This window comes from Ceratotherium simum, chromosome 33, assembly GCF_057802395.1.
Source record: "Ceratotherium simum simum isolate JZ-2026a chromosome 33, ASM5780239v1, whole genome shotgun sequence".
Classification (NCBI taxonomy): domain Eukaryota; kingdom Metazoa; phylum Chordata; class Mammalia; order Perissodactyla; family Rhinocerotidae; genus Ceratotherium; species Ceratotherium simum.
Window position 1 is genome coordinate 15187536 of NC_141932.1, and position 22378 is coordinate 15209913.

The following is a 22378-nucleotide window of genomic DNA, read 5'->3' on the forward strand; positions in this document are numbered from 1 at the left end:
TAAACGAAACCTCTATATTTATCTTTATTTTTAAAATGGAATAATTTAAGCCTGATTACTAATATACAGAATGATAGTAGTAACTGGATATAATTTCTAAATAAATACATATATTGAGGGCGCATGCACAAAGGGTATTTACTCTTAGGTGCATGATCACAAAAGGAAGGCTGCCATTGCTTTAGCTGCTCCGTGGTATGTACCGCCCCCCAAAAGCCCCTCTTTATATGGTTATTAGAGAGGGGCATAGTGGGCGACTCCAGTGTGGGCTCCAGACTGACCACCTGGGTTCAAGTCCCTGCTCTGCCACTTCCTAAGCTGTCTGACCTTCGGCAAGTGACTTTACCATTCTGGCCTCAGTTTCCTCATCTGTGAAATGGAAATAATAGCAGCTGTCACCTTGGAGGGTCGAGGTGAGGGATCAATCAGTGAATCCGTGTGAAACACAGAATGTTGCCTGGTATACAGTAGGTGCTCAGTAAATGTGAGCTATGATTATTGTGCACCCCGCTTTGCAAGTGGGGAAACGGGTGCAGAGCTAAAATAAGGAGGTTACACAGTTAATAAGAAGTGGAGCCGGGATCCGAACCCAGTTTCTAACCACCGCTGCCCCGCAGAGCTCTGAGCCTCCTTCCTCCTCTGCAGGACGGGGTTAAGAGCAGCATGCAGGTCACGGGGCTCTCCCAGAAGGGAAGGAGGTCGCAATCTGGAAGAGCGGCAGATCGTCAGCCTGTCCTAGACCACGCGCAAGCTACAGAGGTCCTGGCTTCCCGTCGCCTCGGCCCCACGGTAGGACAAGGGCGCCCTCTAGTGGCAGAAGCAACGCCAGCCGCCAAGCGTCCTGAGGCTCTTCATGTGCTAGACACAGGTACTCAGCGAATCCTGGAGGAAACTGAGGCACAGAGAAACCGGGACCCCTCGCGCAGGCCCACCTACCTAGTGAGAGGTAGAGCCGGGGTCTGAATCGCGACAGGCAAGCCCCAGAACCTACACCCTTCCTCCCTCTTGTTCCAAAACTCTGGCCCAGCCCTGGAGCCCGGGTTCTTGGAAATCTTGGGGTGGGGGGCGTCGTTGATGGCTGGGACTGTGCTGGGCCCTGCAGGGCGGCTTGGCATCCTCGGTCCGCCCACCAAATGCCGGTGGCACCAAGACGAAGGCCAGCTCCCCGTGCACGAATGTTCCCCTGGGGGCAGGCGCGGGCGCCAGGGCTTCAGCCGCCTCTCGCCAAACTCAGGAGCGCGGGGTTGGGGTACTCGGGGTTCTCGATGACCCCGGGGCCGAACTTGAGCTCCAGGAAGCGGCGGTAGTCGTTCGGCGCCTGCGCTACGAAGCCGGCGAAGGGCAAGGGCACGAGAGGCTGCAGGAAGTGCTCGGGGAACTCGACGTCCTGCCGGTGGTCCAGCCACGTGTCCTTGGTCATGACGCCGTTGCGGGGGTAGAAGGGCCACAGGTCCACGTGCAGGTGGTTGCTCTCGCTGTACTGCACGCGGAAGAAGTCGCCCTCCACGGCCTTCTCCCACACGAAGCCGCGCTCGTCCACCACCGAGCCCGCCTCGGCCCCGCGCAGCTGCTCGCAGTTGCCCACGTCCTCCAGGTAGATGCCCAGGTCCACGTCGTAGTCCCACGGGATGATGTCGCCGTGCCGGGCCGCCCCCAGCAGCGAGCCGCCCTCCAGCCAGTAGCGCACGCCGGCCGCCTCCAGCACGCCCACCACGTAGCGGGCGGTCTCCCGGAGCGCGCGCAGGCAGCACGGGGGCGTCCAGCGCTCCTCGTACAGGTAGGCCGGCGTGTCGCCCACCACGGTCCCGAAGCAGCGCGGGCTCTCCTTGCTGCAGCCGAACCACTCGAGCCGCCCGCCCTCCCAGCTCACCAGGCGGATGCCCAGCGCCCGCAGGAGCGCCGCCCGCCGCGCGCGCCCCTCGCGCTCCGCCTTCCAGCGCGCGTGGGCCGTGGCCAGCGGGGGCTGGTGCGCCGCGGGGAAGGGCGCGTCCAGCAGCTGCACGGCCCAGCCCCGGAGCGCAGTCTGCAGGAAGAGGCCGGTGCCCACGGGCCGGGCCAGGGGCGCCGAGAGGTTGAAGAGGTCGCGGGCGCGCAGCAGCACCACGGCATCCCCGTCCAGGGCATCGCAGTGGGGCGCGGCGGGTGCCGGGCCGTAGCGGGCCGTCCACTCCCGCAGGCTGACGTTCAGGGCCAGGCACCGGGCAGGGTTGGCCGAGGCGACCGGGGCGGCCACCAGGCGTGCGCCTCCCGCCCGGAGCACCTCCACCATGCGCTCCAGCTGGCCCCGAGCCTCGGCCCTCGCGCCGTCGGGCACCAGCGCCACGAACTCGGTGGCCACGTAGGTCTCGGGGCGCGAGGCCGCGGCCGGCCGGTCCAGGGCGGGCTGGAGCAGCGCCAGGCGAACATTGGGGATGCGGGGCAGGGCCAGGGGCGGATAGGGGAGGGTGTCGGCGGCCACCACCACCGGCTGGGCTGGGTCCTGCTGCAGAAAGGAGTCCACCAGCTCGGGCACCGCGTTGTCGAAGGCCTCGAACTCCCGCACCAGGACGGTGACGCGGGGGCCGGCGGCAGATCCACGGCGGGGGCCCCGGGCCCGGGAGCTCCTGGGCTGGTGCTGCAGCCACGAGACGTAGAACAGGACCAGGAGGTTGAGGGTGATGGCGGCTGCCAGGGCAGCCTGGCAGCGCGTGAGCCGCATGGGGCCGAAGTCAGGCCCTAGCTGGACCTCCAGGGTATCCTGGGGAGGGGGGAATGAAAGGGGAGGTTGGAGCTGGTTGCATCCTCAGCCTTGCCTTTCTCTCCCAGCCCTTTCCCTATTTGGTTTCAGCTCAGACCTCCCCTCCTCCAGGAAGCCCTCCCTGATCTCCCAGGTGGGGTCATGCACCGGCTCTGGGCTCCTTTAACCCTCTGGGTTCCCCCTGCTTGGCCCAACCACTCTAAGTCATTACTGAGTAGGGACCAGTCTGTGTCCTCACACTGGATTGTGAGACCCATGAGGGCAAGTCCTGAGCCTGTCTTGGTCACTGCTGGGTCCCCAATGGCACCCAGCACAGAGCCAGGGACACACTAAGTGTTCAGTAAGTTTTAATCAAATGAACCACCTTCCCTTCTTCCTTGTAGAGTCCCGCCCTTCTATTCACTGTCAACTTATGCAGATGCCGGGTCAGTTATAAACGCCCTGGACCCCATCCCCAAGCCCAATTTCCACCCTTTTCTCTTCCATTCTCTGCCCCAGGGAGCCACCCCTGATCTCTCCTTCCTTCCCTCCCACCCTGGCCCCGCTCCAGGGTGAGCCTGATGCTGCAGCCTCCCGCCTCGGCTCCCAAGCCCCTCCCGCACCGCCCCTCTCACTTCCTCAAATCCCGTGCCAGCTGGTCATCTCTTTCCTGACGGTCAGCCAAATCACTCTGGTTTTGCAAGAAAAGCCAGAAATGTTTTCTCACATCAGAATTATCCCAACTCTTAATGTTGGCCACTAATTAATTTTTTTTAATGGAATGGGTCAAATTCATAGCAACAGAAAGTAGAAAGGTGGTTGCCAGGGCTGTGGGGAGAGAGAAATGGGGAGTTTAATAGGTACAGAGTTCCAGTTTTGCAAGATGAAAAAGTCCTGGAGATTGGTTGCACAATAACGTGAATATACTTAACGCTACTGAACTATATACTTAAAAACTGTTAGGATGATAAATTTTATTATTGTGTATTTTAGCACAATTAAAAAAAATTTTTTTCAGTGGAGTGGCTGAATCAAGAGAGGCTGCCCGCCATAGGACACGCCCCTATTCATTGGCCACACTCCTAAGCAACCCCCAGGTGGCGCTGTCTCCCTGTCCCCATCAGGACGGGAAGATTTGGCTGGTCTCCAGCACGGGAAGTGTAATTAACTCTCTCTGGGTTCTGAGCAGATACTCAAAAAGTTTCCCCACGAGGGATTCTCATAGGTTTCTATCCCAACGGGGAGGGGAGCATCAGAGCCCCAGCTAATCTTCCTACCTCCTAAATACTTCTGACCCCTCCTCCCCATTCCCACAGCTCCCCTCCCTCAGCCTGGGTCCACCCACAGCCCCACTCAGCCTCCTCCTGCTCTCCTGACCAAGTCCCCTCCTCATGGCAGCCAGAGGAGTCTTCATAAAGCACAAATCTGACCTCTCCTCCCTGCTCAGAACCTGCCATGGCTCCCCAGTGCCCTGGGGAGAAACTTTAAGTATCTTACAACATCCCACAAGGCCTTGTGTGACCTGGCCCTGACCCCCCCATCATCCCAGCCCCATCTCCTGCCATGGCTCCTCAAACTCTATGCCTAAGCCACCTTGGACTTCTCCTCCAACACGTCTTATTTCTAAGCCTTTGTACATTTTGTTCCTTCTGCCTAGCAGAGTCTCCTCTTGAACATCCCTTCTCCCCATTCCTCTTTTCTCCTGGAAAGCTCCTACTCATGCTTCAGGCTTCAGCTCAGATGGCCCCTCCTCCAGGAAGTCCTCCCTGAACCCCTGGCTGGGTCAGAAGTCCCCTCTGGGCTCTCGCAGCCCCTGGGGTCCCCCCGTTCCAGGCCTGCCTATTCTGGTTCAGCACCATCTGGGGATGGGTCTGTCTGCTCCACTAGACTGTGAGACCTGGGAGGGTACAGCCAGGGCCATTCGATCACCGCTGTGTTCCTAGCACACGGCTGGGCACTGAAAATGCACTTGGCAAAAAACTGATGGCGAGGGTCAGGGTTTCTGTGTGTCTGTGAAGCCCACTCAGGTCCCCGGAGCCACACTCCACACTGTGGCCATGGGCCTGGGGCCCTGCCCTGGCCTTCCTGCCTCCTCTCTCTCCCACCCCTCTTCACCCATCCCAGTCCCGCATGCCCTTCTCTGCCCCAGCTCGGCTGGTACTTAAGAACCTGAGTTGTAGGGGCCGGCCCCGTGGCTTAGCGGTTAAGTGCGCGTGCTCCGCTGCTGGCGGCCCGGGTTCGGATCCCGGGCGCGCACCGACGCACCGCTTCTCCGGCCATGCTGAGGCGGCGTCCCATATAAAGTGGAGGAAGACGGGCACGGATGTTAGCCCAGGGCCAGTCTTCCTCAGCAAAAAGAGGAGGATTGGCAGATGTTAGCTCAGGGCTGATGTTACACACACACACACAAGAATCTGAGTTGCACCTTGAGAGTGACTTCTTAATCCTCAGAACCTTGGAATTGCCTTCTGGCCCTTAGCCTGATCCCTCCTTCCTTCCGTCCTCCAATGTCTATTTGTGGAGCTACTACAGCACGCCAGCACTGTTCTAGGCCCTGGGGACACGGCGGTGGACACGCAACACACAGAGACAGACAACACCCCTGACCTCACGGAACTCACATTATTACGGGGGAGGGGCCTTTGGAACCACAGAGTCTTCGAGGTCTTAAAAACCTCAGAATCTCAGAGCTTAGGTACACAGAAGCACAGAAGAGGGCCTTAGATAGTTTTAGAATTTTCTAAAGATTCTAAAGTGACCATCTTCTTGCTCTACTCTCATCCCCTATAACCTGTTCCCCACTCAGCACCAGAGGGATCTGGTTAAAACTCGAATTAGATCTTGTTCTGCATCTGCTCAAATCCTTTTGTGGCTCACAACTCACTCCGAGGAAAAGCCAAAGTCTTCACGGTGGCCCATAAAGCCCCGCATGATCCCCCGTCTTCTCTCACTCGTTCACTCAGCTCCAGCCACACACACCGGCCACCAAACGCATAATTTGTGTGGAATGAAGGAGGGACTCCCGTTCCTCAGATGGGGAAGCTGTGGCTCAGAGGCAGAAAGGAGGCAGGTGGCAGAAGCCGGGTCTCCACTTCCAGGCCCTGGCTCCTGCTGTGCTCTGTCTGGCTGACTCCGGGCCAGGAGGTGCCCAGCAGGACAAAGGACAGAAACCAGGTCCTTGGAGAGCAGCGGGTATGAGAGCCAGATGAGGAGGGGAGCGGACCAGAGAAGAGAGAGCAAGGAATCATCTAGTACCCCGACAAGGTCCGTCTCAGCTTCCCCAACTGTAAGGGCTCAAAACCCCTTCACTGGGGCAAAGTGGATGAAACGATGATTTTGAAGGTCCGAACGTTCGACATCTTTCTGAATCATGATAGGATGATAACAATATCAACAATTCTAGCCACTCATGACATGCCAGACTCAGTTCTAAGCACTTTATGCTATTAACTTGTTTCATCTTCATGTTACGATCACATTTAAAGATGAGGAAACTGAGGCACAGAGAGGTGAAGTCACTTGCTCAGGGTCACACAGCTGGGAAGAAGACCCAAGAAGCTGCTTCCAGAGTGGTGCTTTCAACCAATGAACTGCTGTCTCTCTTGGGTCCACTCAGACGGTCCAATTCTCGGTCCATCTTCAGTGAGCTTTCCCCCGCCCTAACCGGACAGGGGCTTTCAAAGCTGAAGATAGCACATTAAATAATTCATTCAACTCATTCACTCAACAAACAGATGTTTATTGAGTGCCCTCTGAGCCAGACCCTGTGATGAAGGAGGCAGTCATGGGGCAGGCCCTCCAGGGGTAGGAAGACAGACAGAACCACACAAACAACTTACAGATAGGGCAGGAAACCAGCAGGGGGCGTGACAGAGAAAAGGTGGTAAGTTAAGGACGGTTAAGCTATGTCTCTCCACTCCCCCCAAAACAATCTAAGTGGATCCAGATTCACTTCAGGCCTGGGTTCACCTGGCCTGAGCCTCAGTTATTGCATCTGTAGAATGGGTATGTGATGGGCAGAGAAAATAAGCGACATGTGGGAAAGCCTTTGGGGACAAGGAAAGGGCAGTTTCCATGTGACTGCTGGTGACACTGGGGGACTTCTTACCTCCTAGGTTGCAGGCTGGGGGAGCTCCAGGCAGGTGGTTCCAGCCCAGCTCAGCTGCACTGCTGAGGGAAGGAGAACCAGAAAACCTCAAATCAGCCAATTTCGCACAATAGAGCACAATTTCATCTTATCTACAAAAGTGGCAGTGAGAAGGTCAGGGAATCATTTCTTTTGAAGTCGCACAAGCTCGGGCACCACCTGGAGCATCTTAGGAGTGGGAGGGAAGGATGTTAGTTATCATAGCAACCTCTAAGCATCCCTCTCATGAATGTGTCCAGAAAGGTAGGACTGGAAGTGACAGAAGGTGTTACCATGACAACTCCTCCCCTAGACACACTCCATGCTGAGAGACAATCATAAAACATCCCGTACCTTAGTGGGCCTGGTTCCAAGGGTCACAGGAAGGGGGACTGCCCCCGTTACCATAGTAACCAGGGCTTGGCTTTGCCTGCTTCTCACGTCTCTGGGGATGGGCCAGGCTCTGTAACCATAGCAACTACTGCTCAGCAGAGCATCTTCTCTAAATAAAAACACCTGTTGGGTTTGGTCCATGGACCTCCCACGATGGGGAAGGGGGGAGATGGTTACCATGGTAATGCCAACTGAGTAGCTGGGGGGAGGGGTTAGGAAAGAAGTGTTTCCCTCAGCCATCAGTGTCCTTGGGGCTGGGGCCCTTTATACCTGAATGCTAGGTGAGGTTGTCATAGTAACCAATGAGGGTAGGGAAAGAAGGACCACAAGGGACTTAGGTTACCTTAGCAACCTCCTCCTGGTGCAGGTACAGGAAAGGTTTGGGACTCCATAACCACAAAAGTGGAGGGGAAGGGAGGGGAGGCTGGGGTGTTCCAGGCTGGGGAAAGGTTACCTTGACAACCGCCCCTGGCCAGGAATGAGAGAGGATGGTGGTCGCCCTTTCTCTCAAAGAGTGACAGACATTGACTGTCGACGAGAGTGGGATTTGGGTCTGGAGAGGGTTTGAATCTTTCTTTGGGGTGAAGAAGGAGGAGGGGGGCACATAGCGGCCCCTCCCCTAGTCCCGCTCTTCCCAGGGGCGACCCCCGCGCGGCGCCTGGGTCGCGTTTGCCCCCCTCGGGGCGCGCGCCCCCTTCCCGCCCCCCCCGCGCGCGCACGCGCGCCGTCGGGGTCGACCCGGGTGGGCGAGGCGCGCGCCGGGCCTCGTTCCCGTCTCCGCCCCCCCCACCCGGCCCCGGCGAGCGCGCGCGGAGGGCCGGGGGGCGGGGGGCGGGGTCGGGAGGTTGGCGCGGCCGCGCAGGCGCGCGAGGCACGGCGGGCGCGCGGGCCGGCCCAGGGCCTCCATGATGGAGGAGCGAGCGGCCGCCGCGGTCGCCGCCGCCGCCTCCTCCTGCCGCCCGCTCGGCTCCGCCGCGGGCCCCGGCCCGACGGGCGCGGCCCCGGCCCCGGCCCCGGCCCCTGCCCCGTCCCCCGGGCCCGGCCCGGCCGCTAAGGGAGGCGGCGGCGGAGGCAGCCCCGGGCCCACGGCGGGGCCGGAGCCCCTGAGCCTGCCCGGGATCCTGCACTTTATCCAGCACGAGTGGGCGCGCTTCGAAGCGGAGAAGGCCCGCTGGGAGGCCGAGCGCGCCGAGCTGCAGGTGAGCGCCGCCCCGGGACCCCCGGCCCCCCGCCCGGCCCGTCCCGGCCCGGCCTCACCCGCCGCCGCCGCCGCCGCCATCTTGGAGCAATGGCCGCCGGGACGGCCGGGGGGGCGGGGGGCCGCGGCGGCCCGAGAGGAGTGAGGGGCCGGCCCAGGGGGGTCCCGGGGGCCCCGGGCGGCTCGCGGCCGAGGGGACCCCGGGGCGGGAGGGTCCGGCCGGGTCCGGCGAGAGAAGGCCGGGGGACCGGAGCCGGCTGGAGTGGGAGTGGGAGTGGGCTGGCCGGTCGGGGGGTGCCGGGACGGGGGCCCCCCAGGGCAGCCTCAGAGAACTCAGCCCAGAGTGATGGAGGAGTTGGGGGCTGATGGAGGAGTTAGGGAGCGAAAGCTCAGAGGGTGCGGGGGTCTCCCAGCCCCGGCCCACCAGGTGCGCTTGGAGGTGGAGCCTGATGGGCTCCAGGTGGGAGAGACGGGGCGTCGGGGACCCGCCGGGTCCGGGGTAGGGGAACCGGCCTGAGTCGGGAGAGGAAGTCGGGGAGCCTGGGAGGGGGTGTGTTTCGGAGCGTCTGGAGACGGGAACTGAAAGACGGCTGTGGGAGGACTCGGGAGGAGCGGAGGCTCTCGAGGAGTCCCGGGATGGAGGTGTGTGTCTTCCTCTCCGAGGAGGGAGCTTTGGGGAGCCCTGGCATGTGTGCGTACCGAGGGCAGGGAAGGGTCCCTGCGGTGGAAGCACGGACGGGGCCAGGACTTGCCCTGGGAGCCTGTGTGGGAGAGCTTGAGAGCCGAAACTCCAGTTTGGGGGTGTGGAAGAGTGGGGGCTGCAGCCCCGAGATGGAGGAGTGTGTAGATGTCAGGTGGGGCTCTGAACTGGAGTGAGAGGGGTCAGGCTTGTCCACCGTGGGATGGAGACACTGAGGAGGAATCCGGGGGCCCCTGGAGGATGGCAGGGGGAGCGTGTTGCAGAGCAGGAAGGCAGCGTGAGGAAGCATGTCAGAACGACCGTGGGGGGCGGGGGTGTGGGTGGGAAGGATGTGTTTGTGGAAGTTTCCGGGAAAGGACCTCATGATTTGTGGAGTAGCTTGGGAGAGGGATGTGCACTGGGATGGAGTTTGGAAGAGCCTGAAGAGCTGGGCTGGGTTTTGTGACCTTGAGAAGTGTGGGTCCCTTTGCAGAGAGTGTCCCAAAGAGCCTGGGCATCAGCGTTCTGAGAGTTTGAAGGGGTCCAGGGACGGGCTGCCAGGAGTCTGAGCGTTCCTGGGCTGGCGTGTTATTAGCAGCAGTCAGCACTTGCTTCTAGCAGCCCATCTTTCCCTTTCTGATTTGAGGTTTCCTATCTGGTTGAGTTGGGGACTCAAATAAATAACTGATTAGAATTTTGTGAATAGGATGAATAAAGAGAGCATTCTACAGTTCTCCCAGCCCCACTAAGGATCTTAGCCGTCTGGCCATCTGAGGGTTGGGGTGGGAGAGGAATCCTTATGTAAGTGCTCCTCGCCTTTGCGTCCCGCTCTACTTCCGGAGCTCTTTCCCAGGGTACAGCTCATTAGATCTTCTCAATACCCCTTTATGTGGGCAGCACCAGTGCCATTGCCCTCTCAGCAAAAATGCCAGCAGCTGCTGTTTATTGAGCTCATGTTATGGGCCAGGGCCTGGACTGAGTTTTTTAGATACATGGTATCATTTAATCCTTGGAACATTCTGGAAAGGTGAGTGATATTACCGCCCCACCCCCCGGCCCCCATTTTTAAAAAATAATCGGAAGACGGAGATGGAGGCTTTGAGAGGGTCAGTGATTTGCCTAGGATCACAGCCCATGGGTGGCAGGGCTAGTCTGAGGGCTTTCAAGCTCATGCTCTGTAGCTCTCTGCCGCCCAGTTCAGATGAGCAAACTGCTCCCAGGAAGCTCGGCAGCCTCCCCAGGGTCATCCACGCAGTCGCAGCAGACCCGGGAGTGAACCCGAGGCTCTGGGACTTCACGCCGGTGCACCCTACAGCACCCACCACACCACCTTCTCATCTTTGAGACTGATGAGAGAAAAGGTGTGTGTTATTCCCTCCCTTAGTGGCCCTTCTGGGAGTCTGAGTGGAACTCGTGGATGGCACCCAGAAGGCTCTTCCTTTTCTAGGCTCCACATCATCACCGTCTCTGTACTTTTGTTTTTTTTTGTTCTGTGACATTAGTGAACATTCAGAGGTCTCAGAAATGTGTGTGTATGTAAGTATACATATATGTGTGTGTGTGTGTCTGTGTGTGAAAAAGGAAGTCCCCCTCCGTCCCTTTCTTCCTCTTCTCTCCAGCTCTCCTCTCCAACTTCATTGCTATAAAAGTATAAAAGTAGTGCAGCTTTGTTGTGTAACGTATGAGATCATATTATATGTATCCTTTTGTGACTTTTTCACATACTCGTGGGTCTTGGTGTCCTTTTCACGTTAGCACAGAGAGCTCTTCCTCTTTTTTTTTTTGGTGAGGAAGATTGTTGCTGGGCTAACATCCGTGCCCATCTTGCTCTATTTTGTATGTGGGACGCCACCACAGCATGGCTTGATGAACGGTGTGTAGGTCTGCCCCTGGGATCCGAACCCACGAACCTGGTCTGCAGAAGCGGAGTGGGCGAACTTAACCACTACGCCACAGGGCTGGCCCCTCTCTCTCATTTTTGATGACTATGTTCCGCTGGATGTTTGTGCCATAGCTCATTTAGTTGGACCCCTGTTCGTGGACGTTTAGGTAGTTTCCAGTTTTCCTCTGTCAGAAACGGCTGCCTTGAGTATCCTTACGTTCCGTGTGAGGATACGGCAGAACAGATGGGTGGAATAGTGGACGAGGTGTGTTTATGAACGGTGATTGGGTCTGCCGAGTTGCCCACGTTTACACCCCCATCAGCAGCACCTCTTTTTGCACACTTTTGCTCGAGCACTTAGTGCTGACAGAGGTGTGACTTCTCCTGCGGGATCCTTTAAGGGCCAGACTGTGTCAGATTTTCCTGATGATCTCTGAGTACCTTTTTTCCAAACCGCTGAGTGCAGCTGCTCCTGGCACAGGACCCGCTCTGCGGTCGGTGCTCAGAAAGTGTGTGTGGAATGGCGGAAAGGCAGCCCCTTGTGAGGTCCCACCAGGAGGCACCCGAAGATTGGAGCGGGGTGGGAATATAAGTATGGTCTGATGAAAGCAGGACTCTGTCAGGTGGGGGGATTCGGAGAAGTAGGCGATGTGGTCTCTGCCCTTCAGAAACTTCCAGGCTAACAGAGGAGGCTGGTTTGCACGGGAGGCTACAGAGAACTCTACACATTCGCACCCAATGTGTGTAGTTGATTGTGTGGCTCTGCCCGTGATCTGTGGCACTTCGGGGAAGGCGAGCTCTCTGAGGGCAGGAGGAACCTCTTGGGGGAATCTCTGGACATTCACGTGGGGGCAGTGACAGGGAGATGTGACGAGTATGAAGGCAACAGAGAAGGAGTGGAACCGGCCCCTCCCCACTTCCGGCCTCACAAGGGGCTCTGAGGGGTCTGTGGGGACTCACCCCTGCCAGGAGCTGCTGCGCTTGGGAAGGAGGAGTGTAGGAGACGCAGGGCTAGATGGGGCTGAATGGGAGCCCTTCCCTGGGGGCTGGGATGGAAAGGTGGGCAGCGGGATACAGAGAGACATCAGCTCCTGGGAGGACCGAGATGCTGAGGCTCCTCGGGAGGCCTTGTAGAGGTGCCTGGCTGGAGAGCGAACAGCTGGAGGAGAGGCGGCAGCCATGTCTCAGAACGTTCTGGAGGCGTGTGTGTTCTAACAGTCTGGCCAGGGGGAGTGGCAGTGGGTAGATAGGGTGCGGAGAGAACTTCCAGATCCCAAACATACCTGCCAGCCCACCCCGGCACTTTCAGATCAGGCAGTAGGGCTGACCCCCACACTTCCCCTCGAGGTGGGATTCCACCGACGTGGGGCACTCAACCACATGTTTCTGCTTCTCTTTTCTCTCTTTGCCGGAGGAACTGGGAAGGGGACATCAGAGCAGAGTGGACCGAGTGAGATTCTGGCATCATAATTCGGAGAAGGGAGACCAGGGCTCGGTGTGTCGGCAGATGGAGGGGAGGCTGAGCAAATGTGGGGGTGGGCGTGATTCTTGACGCTGCTTTCGTCCCCCTCAAGGAAGGTCATGGGTCCTGCCTCTTTCTTCCCTCATATCCACTCTTCCCTGTCCTAGTCTGGGCCTCTGTTGTTTCTCCTGGGATTTCTGGGGCTCTTCTTGTGGCCTTAGCTTTGTCCCGCTCCTCTCCAGCCACCAGTTCTCCACATCGTAGCTGGAATTACCTTTGTAACATGCAAAGCTCGTTACATCTCTCCTTTGCTTGAAACCATTCCATGGCTTCCCCTATGCTCTCAGGATAAAATAAACCCATTCACGTGGTCTGCGATCCTTCGTCGGGCCTGCGAGCTTCTTGAACTTTCCTCAGTAACCCTTTTGCACATTCTGATGTGGCCGTACTTTTTAGAGTTCTTTAAGCCGCCATGCAGCCCTTGTCTCTGTCCTGTGCCAGCAGCGCTCTCCACTCCCCTGGCTGCCTTCTAATCAGCCGTCAGTCTCAGCTGAACTGTCCCTTCTTAACCTCAAAAGTGGGTTGCCTGTCCCTCCTCCCATAGCATCCTTTGCTCCAGTCACATCGTACGTTAGTTGTCACAGCCCGTGCCTGTCTCCTGCACTGCACTGAGAGCCCTGTGGGGACAGGAACTGCTCATCTTCTCCATTCTCCTGCCAGAGCCTCTCACGGTCCCCAGCCCCTCATGGGCGGTCCCCACTGTTGGGTGTTGAACGACTGTGGGCCCTCAGTGGGCTGTGCTGGCGCCAGGAAGGAGAAACTCGCTAGTGGAGGCCAGGGAGGACCGTGAGGAGGTAACCAGGGCTTGTGTCTGGTGGCTGACCTTCTCTTCTCCACCTGTCCCCCCACCTTCTAAATGACTCATGGACAGAGTAGATTTGGGTGACTGAGAAGATACACAAAGGACAGAAACTCAGACTTCGGAGTTGTTGATCCCATGTGAGTCCACCTGGCTGGCCTCAGATGCTTCTGTACATACGTGTTGATTTAAAGTGTAGAGAGGGCCGGCCCCAGGGCTTAGCGGTTAAGTGCGCGTGCTCCGCTGCTGGCGGCCCGGGTTCGGATCCCGGGCGCGCACCAACGCACCGCTTCTCCAGCCGTGCTGAGGCCGCGTCCCACATACAGCAACTAGAAGGATGTGCAGCTATGACATACAACTATCTACTGGGCCTTTGGGGGGGGGGGGGGAAAGGAGGAGGATTGGCAGTAGATGTTAGCTCAGAGCCGGTCTTCCTCAGCAAAAAGAGGAGGATTAGCACGGATGTTAGCTCAGGGCTGATCTTCCTCACACACACACACACAAAAAGTGTAGAGAGAAAAACGTGTTAAGAACGGGAAAGAACCTGCCTCTAGAATGTAAACCTCATCCTGTGCAGTGCTGTATCCTCTGTCTGCAACTGTACTTCATACGTAGTTGGGGCTCAGTAAATATTTGTGGAGTAAATGAATGAACGAATGATACTTTCGTCATGCATTGGTGCGTGTGTATTTCTTTTTATTTTTTCAAAAGGAAGCCTACTATTACAGTTATGCCTGTAGGATAAATTCCTAGAAGTGGACCTGCTACGACAAAAGGAATGTGCATTTAGCATTTTTATAGATATGGCCAGATTGCCCTCCAGGAAGGATGTATTATTTTATGCCCCCACTAACAGTGTATGAGTGTGCCTGCTTCCCCGGTCCCCGGCCCATCCTGGGTATTACTTAGTGTGTGCTTGGTTCTCTGCTAACCTGAGGGAAGGACCTGGTCCCTGGTCCCCGGTCCCCAAGGAGAGGGAGAGCAGTGTAGGTGGCATCTGAGAGGCGAGAGTCCTGGAGCGAGGCTTTGAGAATGGGTGCAGCCGGGAAAGGTATCTGGGGCCAGACTGGGGCCTTCTGGTGGAACCGCTGAAGTTCTTCAGCAACATGTGATGTGCGGGGATCGGCTCCAGGAAGAAGCGGCCGCTGTGGGGGCAGCAGGCCTGTGAGCCACAGACATCCCTGCCTGGTGGGTCTCGGGTCTCAGGGGGATCCCAGCTCCCTTGAAGAACAGGGCCCATTGCAGCATTGTGGAAGAATGGACAGGGAGAAGAAAAACAGTCAGAAGTAGGAGCTGGCATTTATTAGCCTTTCTGTGCTAGGCCTTGGACTGAGAAGGACTTATACACGAGGGGCAAGCACTCTCATGAGCCCTGATTTCTAGAAGGAGAAAGGGCTAGGAGGCTCAGAGAAGGCCGATGACCTGCCTCAGATCATTGTAGCGAGTCAGTGGCCGAGCCGGTCCTGGAGCTCGAGTCCAGCCTGGAACAGTGGAGAACTTGGGGAGAAGCTGGGGACGAGCCCTGCACCCTGCTTTGGCACAGGGCTTCTGGAACATGGCCAGGGGCCAGGATCCTGCCTCGAAGGCCATTGGCCCCATGTCTCCAAAAGACCTGTTGACAGGCCAGAGCAGACGGCGGCAGCCCATGCCAGCAGACGGTGTGAAGTGGTTGGCGGGGGCCCTGGGTCGTGTCTGTGGCACGTCTCCCTCACCCTGGGCAGACTCCCGTGGGACGGCTGGTCCCCACGGAAGGGGTCGGGTGGTAAAGCTTTTGCAGTGGAGCGGGAGCCAAGCCAAGCCACCCACTCTTGTCCCCATGCTCCAGAAGAAGCTTCCTCCACCTGCCAGGGACAGATGCTCTGGTAGGAATAGTGAGACGCCACCTCCACCAGCAGCCTAGGACAGCACCTGCCTTGGGGGGGAGGAGGAGCCCAGGGCTGTTCATGCCTGCCTCCCCCACCTTCGTCCCCAATCCGACTTCTCCCCGAAAGGCTGGGACCAACTTAGTCCCAAGCGGGCCACGTTTTAATTTCAGGGGTTAAGGAGTCCCCTTCAGCTCTTCCATTGTGGGTGACATGGCAGGGGACTCTGGAAACAGACCAGTGTGCCCTGTCGGTGCTCCACTGGGCCCCGGTCTTCATGCCTGAAGAAATGGCTATTGCATGTCACTGTGGGCGTGGGGGCTGGAGCTGATTGTCCCTGAGTGAGGGAGGGACACACGTCAGTGAGCCTGAGCCCTGCTGTCTTCCTGTTCCCTCTGTCCCCCCAGGCGCAGGTGGCCTTCCTCCAGGGAGAAAGGAAAGGGCAAGAGAATCTGAAGACAGACCTGGTGCGGCGGATCAAGATGCTGGAGTACGCGCTGAAGCAGGAGAGGTGAGCGTGCGGGCCCCGCTCCTGCCCTCCGAGGAGTCGGTCTGAGCAGGGAGGTCGGGAGGCCGGTGCCCTCCCTGCCAGCCGAGGGAGGTTTGGGGTCAGGCCTTCTCGTCTCCATCACCCAATACTGTGTGGTTCTAGGAGAGGGGAACAGAATAGGACAGAGTAGGTGGGATTCAGGATAAGTACTGGTGAAAGTGTTCATAATGATGGTGGCCCCCTGGGCGGCAGACACCGCATATGCGTTGGCTCATTTATCCCTTCCAATAGCCTCCTGGGTACCAGTGAGGCTTCCCGAGGTGAGGACTCCTTCAGGGGCTCCTGGAGTTGGGATAGCAGCCATTCTCCCTGACTCCCAAGAGTGGGGTCCTCACGGTGCCGTCGGTGGCGCCTTCTCCTCCAGGGCTGCTTCCTGATGGGGGCGGGGCAGCTCAGCCTCGGGTGGGAGAGTGGAACGGGGGCCGGGGGAGTGGCGGTGCCCTGGGATTTGGACTTCCTGAGATGAGCGCTGGCCCTGTCTACTCCTCTGCATCTCTCATTTGTTCATCATTTTTTAGGGCCAAATATCACAAATTGAAGTTTGGGACAGACCTGAACCAGGGGGAGAAGAAACTAGAACTGTCAGAACAAGGTACCCACCCTCTGATGCTCCTCACCGGCCCCCTCCCAACAAAACTGACGTTGAGGGTGGAGTGCAGAGATGGGCCACCTCTCTCATACTTTGCTCCATGGAAAGCAGAATTGGCTGGGGAGGGGGCTGAATCTCACTCTCGGCACCCGTCCCCATGGGCTGCTCTGCCAGGTGTGGTGCTGGGTCCCTGGGGAGGGGTGATGGTGAAGGAGGCCGGTGAAGTAGAGACACACACACAAGGCCCTTATAGTCTAAGCTCCTTGAAGAGGGATCAGTTCACCAGCGGGACACCAGGGCAGGTGTTCCGGGCAGAGGAAGTCTGTGGTGTGTTAGAGGACAGGCCGTGAGGGGGTGGGACTGGCACCCGTGGTGTTGGTGGCTGGGTGACCCGTCGAGGCCTTCAGTGCTGGCCTGATGGTGAGTGTTGTTCTGTATGTCACGCTCCTCTACCGGAATGGGAGTCCCGCAGGGCAGGGGGCGTTGTTTACCGAGGGAGCCCAGGCGCCCTGTAGATGCCAGGTAAATATTTGATGGATAGAATAAACAGGTGATCTCATTTAATCCTCACAGCAGTCCCGAGAGGGAGGTGCTGCTATTATTAACTTCATTTCTCAGAGGAGGAAACAGGCTCGGATGGGTAAAGTAACGTGCGCAAGGTCATGCAGCTGGGAAGTGGCAGAGCCGGCCTTGAACCCAGTCGATCGAGTCTGCCCATTCTCTCAGAACTGGGCCGGCTTCCTCTGTGGGAAAATGACACAGCCAGATCCGAGTCTGAAGAGAGTCTGGAGGGTGGTTTGAGGAATGACAGGTCAGGAGACTAGGGATGAGCGCGCAGGGGAGAGGGTGGGCTTCAAACACTCTCCATCAGACCCGGGACGGTGACCGATTTGGGTTCGAGGGTGAGGGAGATGGAGGGGGTGATGGGTGTGGGGCGGCGCGCTGACTGAGCCAGCCTGCCTCCTTCCTCTCCGCCCTCCAGTCTCCAATGGCCCTGTGGAGTCCGTCACCCTGGAGAACAGCCCGCTGGTGTGGAAGGAGGGGCGGCAGCTTCTCCGACAGTGAGTGTGTGGAGGGACAGAGGGATGTGCGGGGGAAGGGGGACACAATTGGCTTGGGAGATAAGCCCGAAGATGCCGAGTCCTTCCTGTCCCCACTGGGAACATGTAACTATCAGGATCCTGCCAGCACAGCTGAGATGGCCTGTCACCCTGTGGGTGGAGCCCTGCCCGGGGAGAAGGAGGGAAGACTCGCTGCAGGAGGCAGATGGGGGACCCCACTCTTGGAAGGTGACCTCGACCGCCTCTGTGGCTTTTTTTCAAGGCTCATGTTAAATCATTTTTTATTACTAAAGAGATTTGTGTGTTTTAGAAAACTTGGGAAATAGAGGAAAACACAAGGAAAAGATATAAATCACTCCTAATTTCACCACCCAAGGAATTTCATGCCTCCGTCAATACTTGCATATATACTGTCAGTCTTTCCCTTGTGCGTTTGTGTCTGTGTGTCCCCCTCACAGTGTTTTGTAGTGCTTTCCTTTTGTTAAGGGTTGCGAGCGTCTTTCCATGTAAATTAGTTACGTTGCATCCTTTTAAGGACCGTATAATAGTTTGTCACATGGTAACTGTGACCTTCTACCGCCAATCCCTTGTGTATTTCATTGAAGGTGTTTTATAGACAAGGTGACAAACAGAAGTTATTTGTCCACATCCTTAATTTCCTCAAGCTGAATATCTGGAACACAGTTGCTAGCTTCAAGTGTGTGCCAACATGACAACAAAACGGTTATGACAGGCAGCCCCTGCCCAGTACCCATTACGTGCCTGGTGCTGTGCTGAACACTTTGCACACATCAGTTTCTCATGTTAATCCCTGTGCGGTGTAATGACGAGCATCCCCTCATTTTCACAGATGTGAAACGCGAGGGGCAGAGAGGGTATCTGTTTGCGCAAGGTCACACAGCTAATAAGCGGGGCTCTGAGATGTGATCTCAGGCGGTCCACCCCCGGAGTCCAACTTCTGCCCCCCCATGCTTCCCAGCCTGTGCCCTGAAGGGGAGGGGAGCCGCAGCTGCACGCAGGCCCCCGAGATGAGGCAGGCCCCTGAGATGAGACGGCAGTGAAGGCATGTGCGGGCTAATGTGCCAGGGGCAGCGGCCCAAGGGACAAAGTCCCAGTAAACAGAACAGACTTCCAAAGAAGCCTCCCGGGGACCAGCAAGGGACTCTTGTCTCGCATCTTTTGAAGCCACAGATACCCATAATGGCCTTTTTTCCCTTTTTTAGCTTATAAACAAGTCCCAGCTGGGCTCAACTTTTTAAATTGCAGAAGTGATAAATGCTTATTTGTAGAAGTGAGTAGAGTAAGTTGCAGAAGTTCCTCTCACATCCCTAACCCCGTTCTCCAGGGGTCTCTGCTGTCAGGTTCAGCATGTATCTCTCTAGGCCTCGTGGGGGCATACTGTGTGTCTATGTATTTGTGTATGTGTGTGTGTGTGGTCTTGACTTACACACAGTAACACTTTTTTTTCAGGCACTTGAATTGTACAGATCACATAACTTAGAGTTTTCCGTAAGCCGTTTATCGTGGCCGTCTTTCCTTGGCGCTCTGCCTCCTTTGTTTTCAGTAATTTGCTTCCACTGTCCTTGTCAGTGGCCGTACAGGTTGGCCCCTGCTTTTTGGCTCCCCTGTACAACGTCGTGGCGAGCATCTGTGTGACAGCATTGTGCCTGCATATAAAGGCTTCCACTGGAAATAGTCTTGAAAGTGAAACGGTGGGCTCAGGGATATACTTATTTCACATTTTGATGTGTAGTCTTAAGTTGCTCCTCCAAAAAGGCTGTCCCAATTTGCGTCGGCCCCCCAGTCTATAAAGAAGCCAGAAGACGCCTGACCCGCACTGGTTCTGCCTCCCTGCAGGTACCTGGAAGAGGTGGGCTACACAGACACCATCCTGGACATGCGGTCCAAGCGCGTGCGGTCCCTACTGGGCCGCTCGTTGGAGCTCAACGGGGCCATGGAGCCCAGCGAAGGGGGCCCCAGGGCCACGCCGGGCCCCGGGGGGCTCAGCGGTGGTGAGTCGCTGCTGGTGAAACAGATCGAGGAGCAGATCAAGAGGTGAGCCCTTGGACCTGGCGAGTCTGTCCCTCTGTGCCTCCCCTCTCCTGACGAAGGCCAGTGTCAGGAAAGTCAGCAGTGCTCCTTCGTGCTCTGGTGGCCACTTCCTCCCCAGGTAGTAAGAAAGAGTGACAGGAGATGGTGCGGCTTTGGGGCGGGCAGGGAGGGCCTCTTTGTGGAGGTGACATTTGGGCAGATAACTGCGTAAAGTGGAAGGGAAGGCACACAAGTAGCTGGAAGGAGAATGTTCTAGGCAGAGGAAGGAGCTGGTGTAAAGGCTCCGAGACGGAAGAGACGTGCTGTGTTCAGGAACCGGCCGCCAGGCCGGCGTGGCTGCCGTGGGGCGAGCACGTGGGCTTGTGGTCTGTGGTGAGGTTGAAATCTCAGGAGTCAGATCAAATGGGGCTTTACCGGCCATGATAAAGAGTTTGGATTCTACTCGAAGGCTTGTGGGAAGCCAGTGGTTTCGAGCAGGGCTGTGACCTCATCAGATAGACGTGGTCTGCTTCGAGAAGGAGAGGCGTTGGTGAGGCCAACGTGGGAGTGGGAGTAGGGAGCCGGGTTAGGAGAGGACTGTGGTGTCGGGGGAGGTGACGAACATCAGCGGTGGAGGGCGAGGATCGCTCAGCTTCTGGATAGGTTTTGAGGGTAACTGGACACTGTTTAGAGGGTTGGATGTGAGGGAGAGGAAAAGAAACTAGGGGTGACTCCAGGTGTGGTCGGAGCAGCGTTGCCGGGAGAAGACGAGCAGTGGGAGGTCGGGGGCATTGAGGGTGGGTGGAGCTGGAGGGGCCTGGAGCTCGGGGCGCTTGACTCCTGAACTCAGTCTAGGTCCCCAGCACCCGGCGGGTTTTGAAAGCCACGGGACCCCGCCATCACTGAGGGAGAGAGAGGAGGTCGGAGGACTGAGCTCTGGGGGCCTGCCCTCGTCTAGAGGCCGGGGAGAGGGCCAGGAGGATGCTGAGCCGATGCAGCCAGTGTTGTGGGAGGAGCCCTGAGAATGGCGTCTCGGCAGCTGGGCGCAGAGATGTTCTGCTGGGGCGCTGTGCGGAGGAGGCCAGGAGGCGAGTGCTAGGTTGGCATCCTGGAGGAGAGAGCGCTCTGCTGAGCAGTCAGCGTCTGCCTGGGCAGTGGACAAGAAATCTCTGGAGCCTCAGCCTAGCGGCCCAGAAGGAGGGTGTTTGCATTTACGTGAACTCTGAATTCCACCCCCTTTCTGCCGTGCCGTCGGGTTTGGCAGATACCTCGTTTGCTAGAACTTGTTGTCCAGTTGGAGGCGTGACCCGGTAGGCCGGGAGGTGGGAACAGGAGTGCCGTCTGTCGGGGGAGAGTGCAGGCTCGGCTGTGGGCTGGCTGGCAGGGGCCCGAGCGTTTGTCGGGTGACCAGTTCCTGCTTCCTGCCGGGGGGCCTCTCTGCCGCTCCCTGACCTGCGCTTGTGGTTTGACCGGGCCCTGGGAGCGGGGCTGCTGAGTCAGTGGCACTTTCTCATCCAGCTCTTCTGGCTCAGCACACGCTGGGAGACGCGTGGCCGGGTGGGGGCTTGTCCTCTGGAACTCGGCGGGGTGTGGGTCAGAGTTCAGTGAGGAGCTGGGACCAGTCTGGGGTCTGGACGAGGGTTCAGGTTGGGGCGAGCGTCTGCCCGGCGGAGGCGGGGATCGGAGCCCTGTGTGTGATCAGAGCGCGGCTCCTCTGGGGTCAGGGTGGGCTCAGCCCCCCGAGAGCCGAGTGCAGGCTCTGGGCGCCCTCCCATCTGAGCTTTGTCACCTGGCAGGACTAACGCCCCCTCTGCCCCCCTGTTGTGGGCAGGAATGCGGCAGGCAAAGACGGCAAAGAGCGCCTGGGCGGCTCGGTGCTGGAGCAGATCCCCTTCCTGCAGAACTGTGAGGATGAGGACAGCGACGAGGACGACGAGCTGGACGGCGTGCAGCACAAGAAGCCGCGCGTGAAGGTGAGCGCGTGCGCCGCGGGAAGTTCCCTCCCCGCCCTCCTCCAGGAGGGCCTCCTGCTTTGTGTGCCAGCACAGAGTACCCCTGTGGGTGCTCCCAGGCTACCTCCGTGGTCTGAGTGTGGCCTGATCGTGGCCCGTCCCAGAGTCCCTGTCTCCTTTCCTGCCACGCCCTTGCCTCAGGAACCTTCGGAGGTACCTAGGTCATTGCTGTCTGGGCCTGCCCCTTCTCCGCCTGTGCCCTGTCGTTCTCTCCCTCTTCCCCTCCTCAGCTCAGATGTTCCCCAGAGTCCTTTCCTGAACTCGCCAGACTAGGCCAGTCCCCGTGGTGCTCTCTCACAGTGCTCTCTCCCTCTGGCTAGCCTGATCACCCCATCCCTTCCTCCTTCAGACTTGCCGCAGACACCCCTTCCTCCAGGGAGCCTTCTCTGACTTGCCCTTGCTCCCCCTCCCCCCACAGGGTCAGGACCCTCCTGTGGGCTCCCCCGTCCTGACCCGGACCACTCTGGGTCCTCCGTGTTGGGTGTCGGGTCTCTGTCCCTCCCCACCATCCCTGTGGGGGACCGGGTCTGCACTGGCCTCTGCTCCATCTCCAGTGTCCCCAGCGTGGCTCAGCACAGGGTCGGCCAGATTAGAGGCTCAGTGAGTGTGCTGAGTGGAGTGAAACACACGGAGCCAGGACACTAGGATTGGGGAGACAGGAGAACCGGGATGTCTCTGAGTCCAGGGTCTCCAGCACTGTTCCCTGGTCCAGATGCCTGGTCCTCCCACCCCTCGGGTGTTGACCCCTTTCTCAGGTCTTACCCCGCCTCCTCTGGGGAACCTCCCCTCTCCTCTCTCTCCTTCCGTCAGAAGTCAGAAGTTGTCATGGACTTTTCATATTCGCTTGGGTCTTTGCCTCTGTCACTGCACTTACCCACATGCCCTGTGGGGGGCTCACTGCCTGTGGGTCTCACGCCTCCCCAGCCCCTCTGCCTCCACACAGCGGACCTTCAGTGAC

At 58.1% G+C, this 22378-nt stretch overlaps 2 protein-coding genes across 6 annotated transcripts in view; one reads left to right on the forward strand and one right to left on the reverse strand.

Moving 5' to 3' along the window:
- Positions 1–8233, reverse strand: FKRP (fukutin related protein). Of its 4 annotated transcripts, none has more exons than XM_087421480.1 (3): positions 7690–8053; positions 6825–6886; positions 1–2737 (listed from the first exon to the last, which is right to left on the reverse strand). In XM_087421480.1, the coding sequence occupies exon 3, from the start codon at positions 2696–2698 to the stop codon at positions 1211–1213; it is 1488 nt and encodes a 495-aa protein (XP_087277606.1). In that variant the 5' UTR covers positions 2699–2737; positions 6825–6886; positions 7690–8053; the 3' UTR covers positions 1–1210. The 4 variants fall into 4 exon arrangements, 3 of the variants coding, with proteins under 3 accessions (XP_087277606.1, XP_087277605.1, XP_087277604.1); XM_087421479.1 differs by having other exon boundaries at positions 7197–8053; XM_087421478.1 differs by having other exon boundaries at positions 6825–8053.
- Positions 8126–22378, forward strand: part of STRN4 (striatin 4) — a 25202-nt gene continuing 10949 nt past the window's right edge. For both annotated transcript variants that reach the window (XM_087421476.1, XM_087421477.1), the window contains exons 1-6: positions 8126–8434; positions 15585–15688; positions 16246–16319; positions 17299–17377; positions 19235–19432; positions 21240–21381. In XM_087421476.1, the coding sequence (XP_087277602.1) occupies positions 8141–8434; positions 15585–15688; positions 16246–16319; positions 17299–17377; positions 19235–19432; positions 21240–21381 (891 nt within the window). In that variant the 5' untranslated portion in view covers positions 8126–8140. The remainder of the gene's footprint in view (positions 8435–15584; positions 15689–16245; positions 16320–17298; positions 17378–19234; positions 19433–21239; positions 21382–22378) is intronic.

What these genes read in the sequence shown, in the direction of transcription:
- FKRP (XM_087421480.1), bottom strand. Translation starts at nt 2,698, where the DNA reads ATGCGGCTCACGCGCTGCCAGGCTGCCCTGGCAGCCGCCATCACCCTC.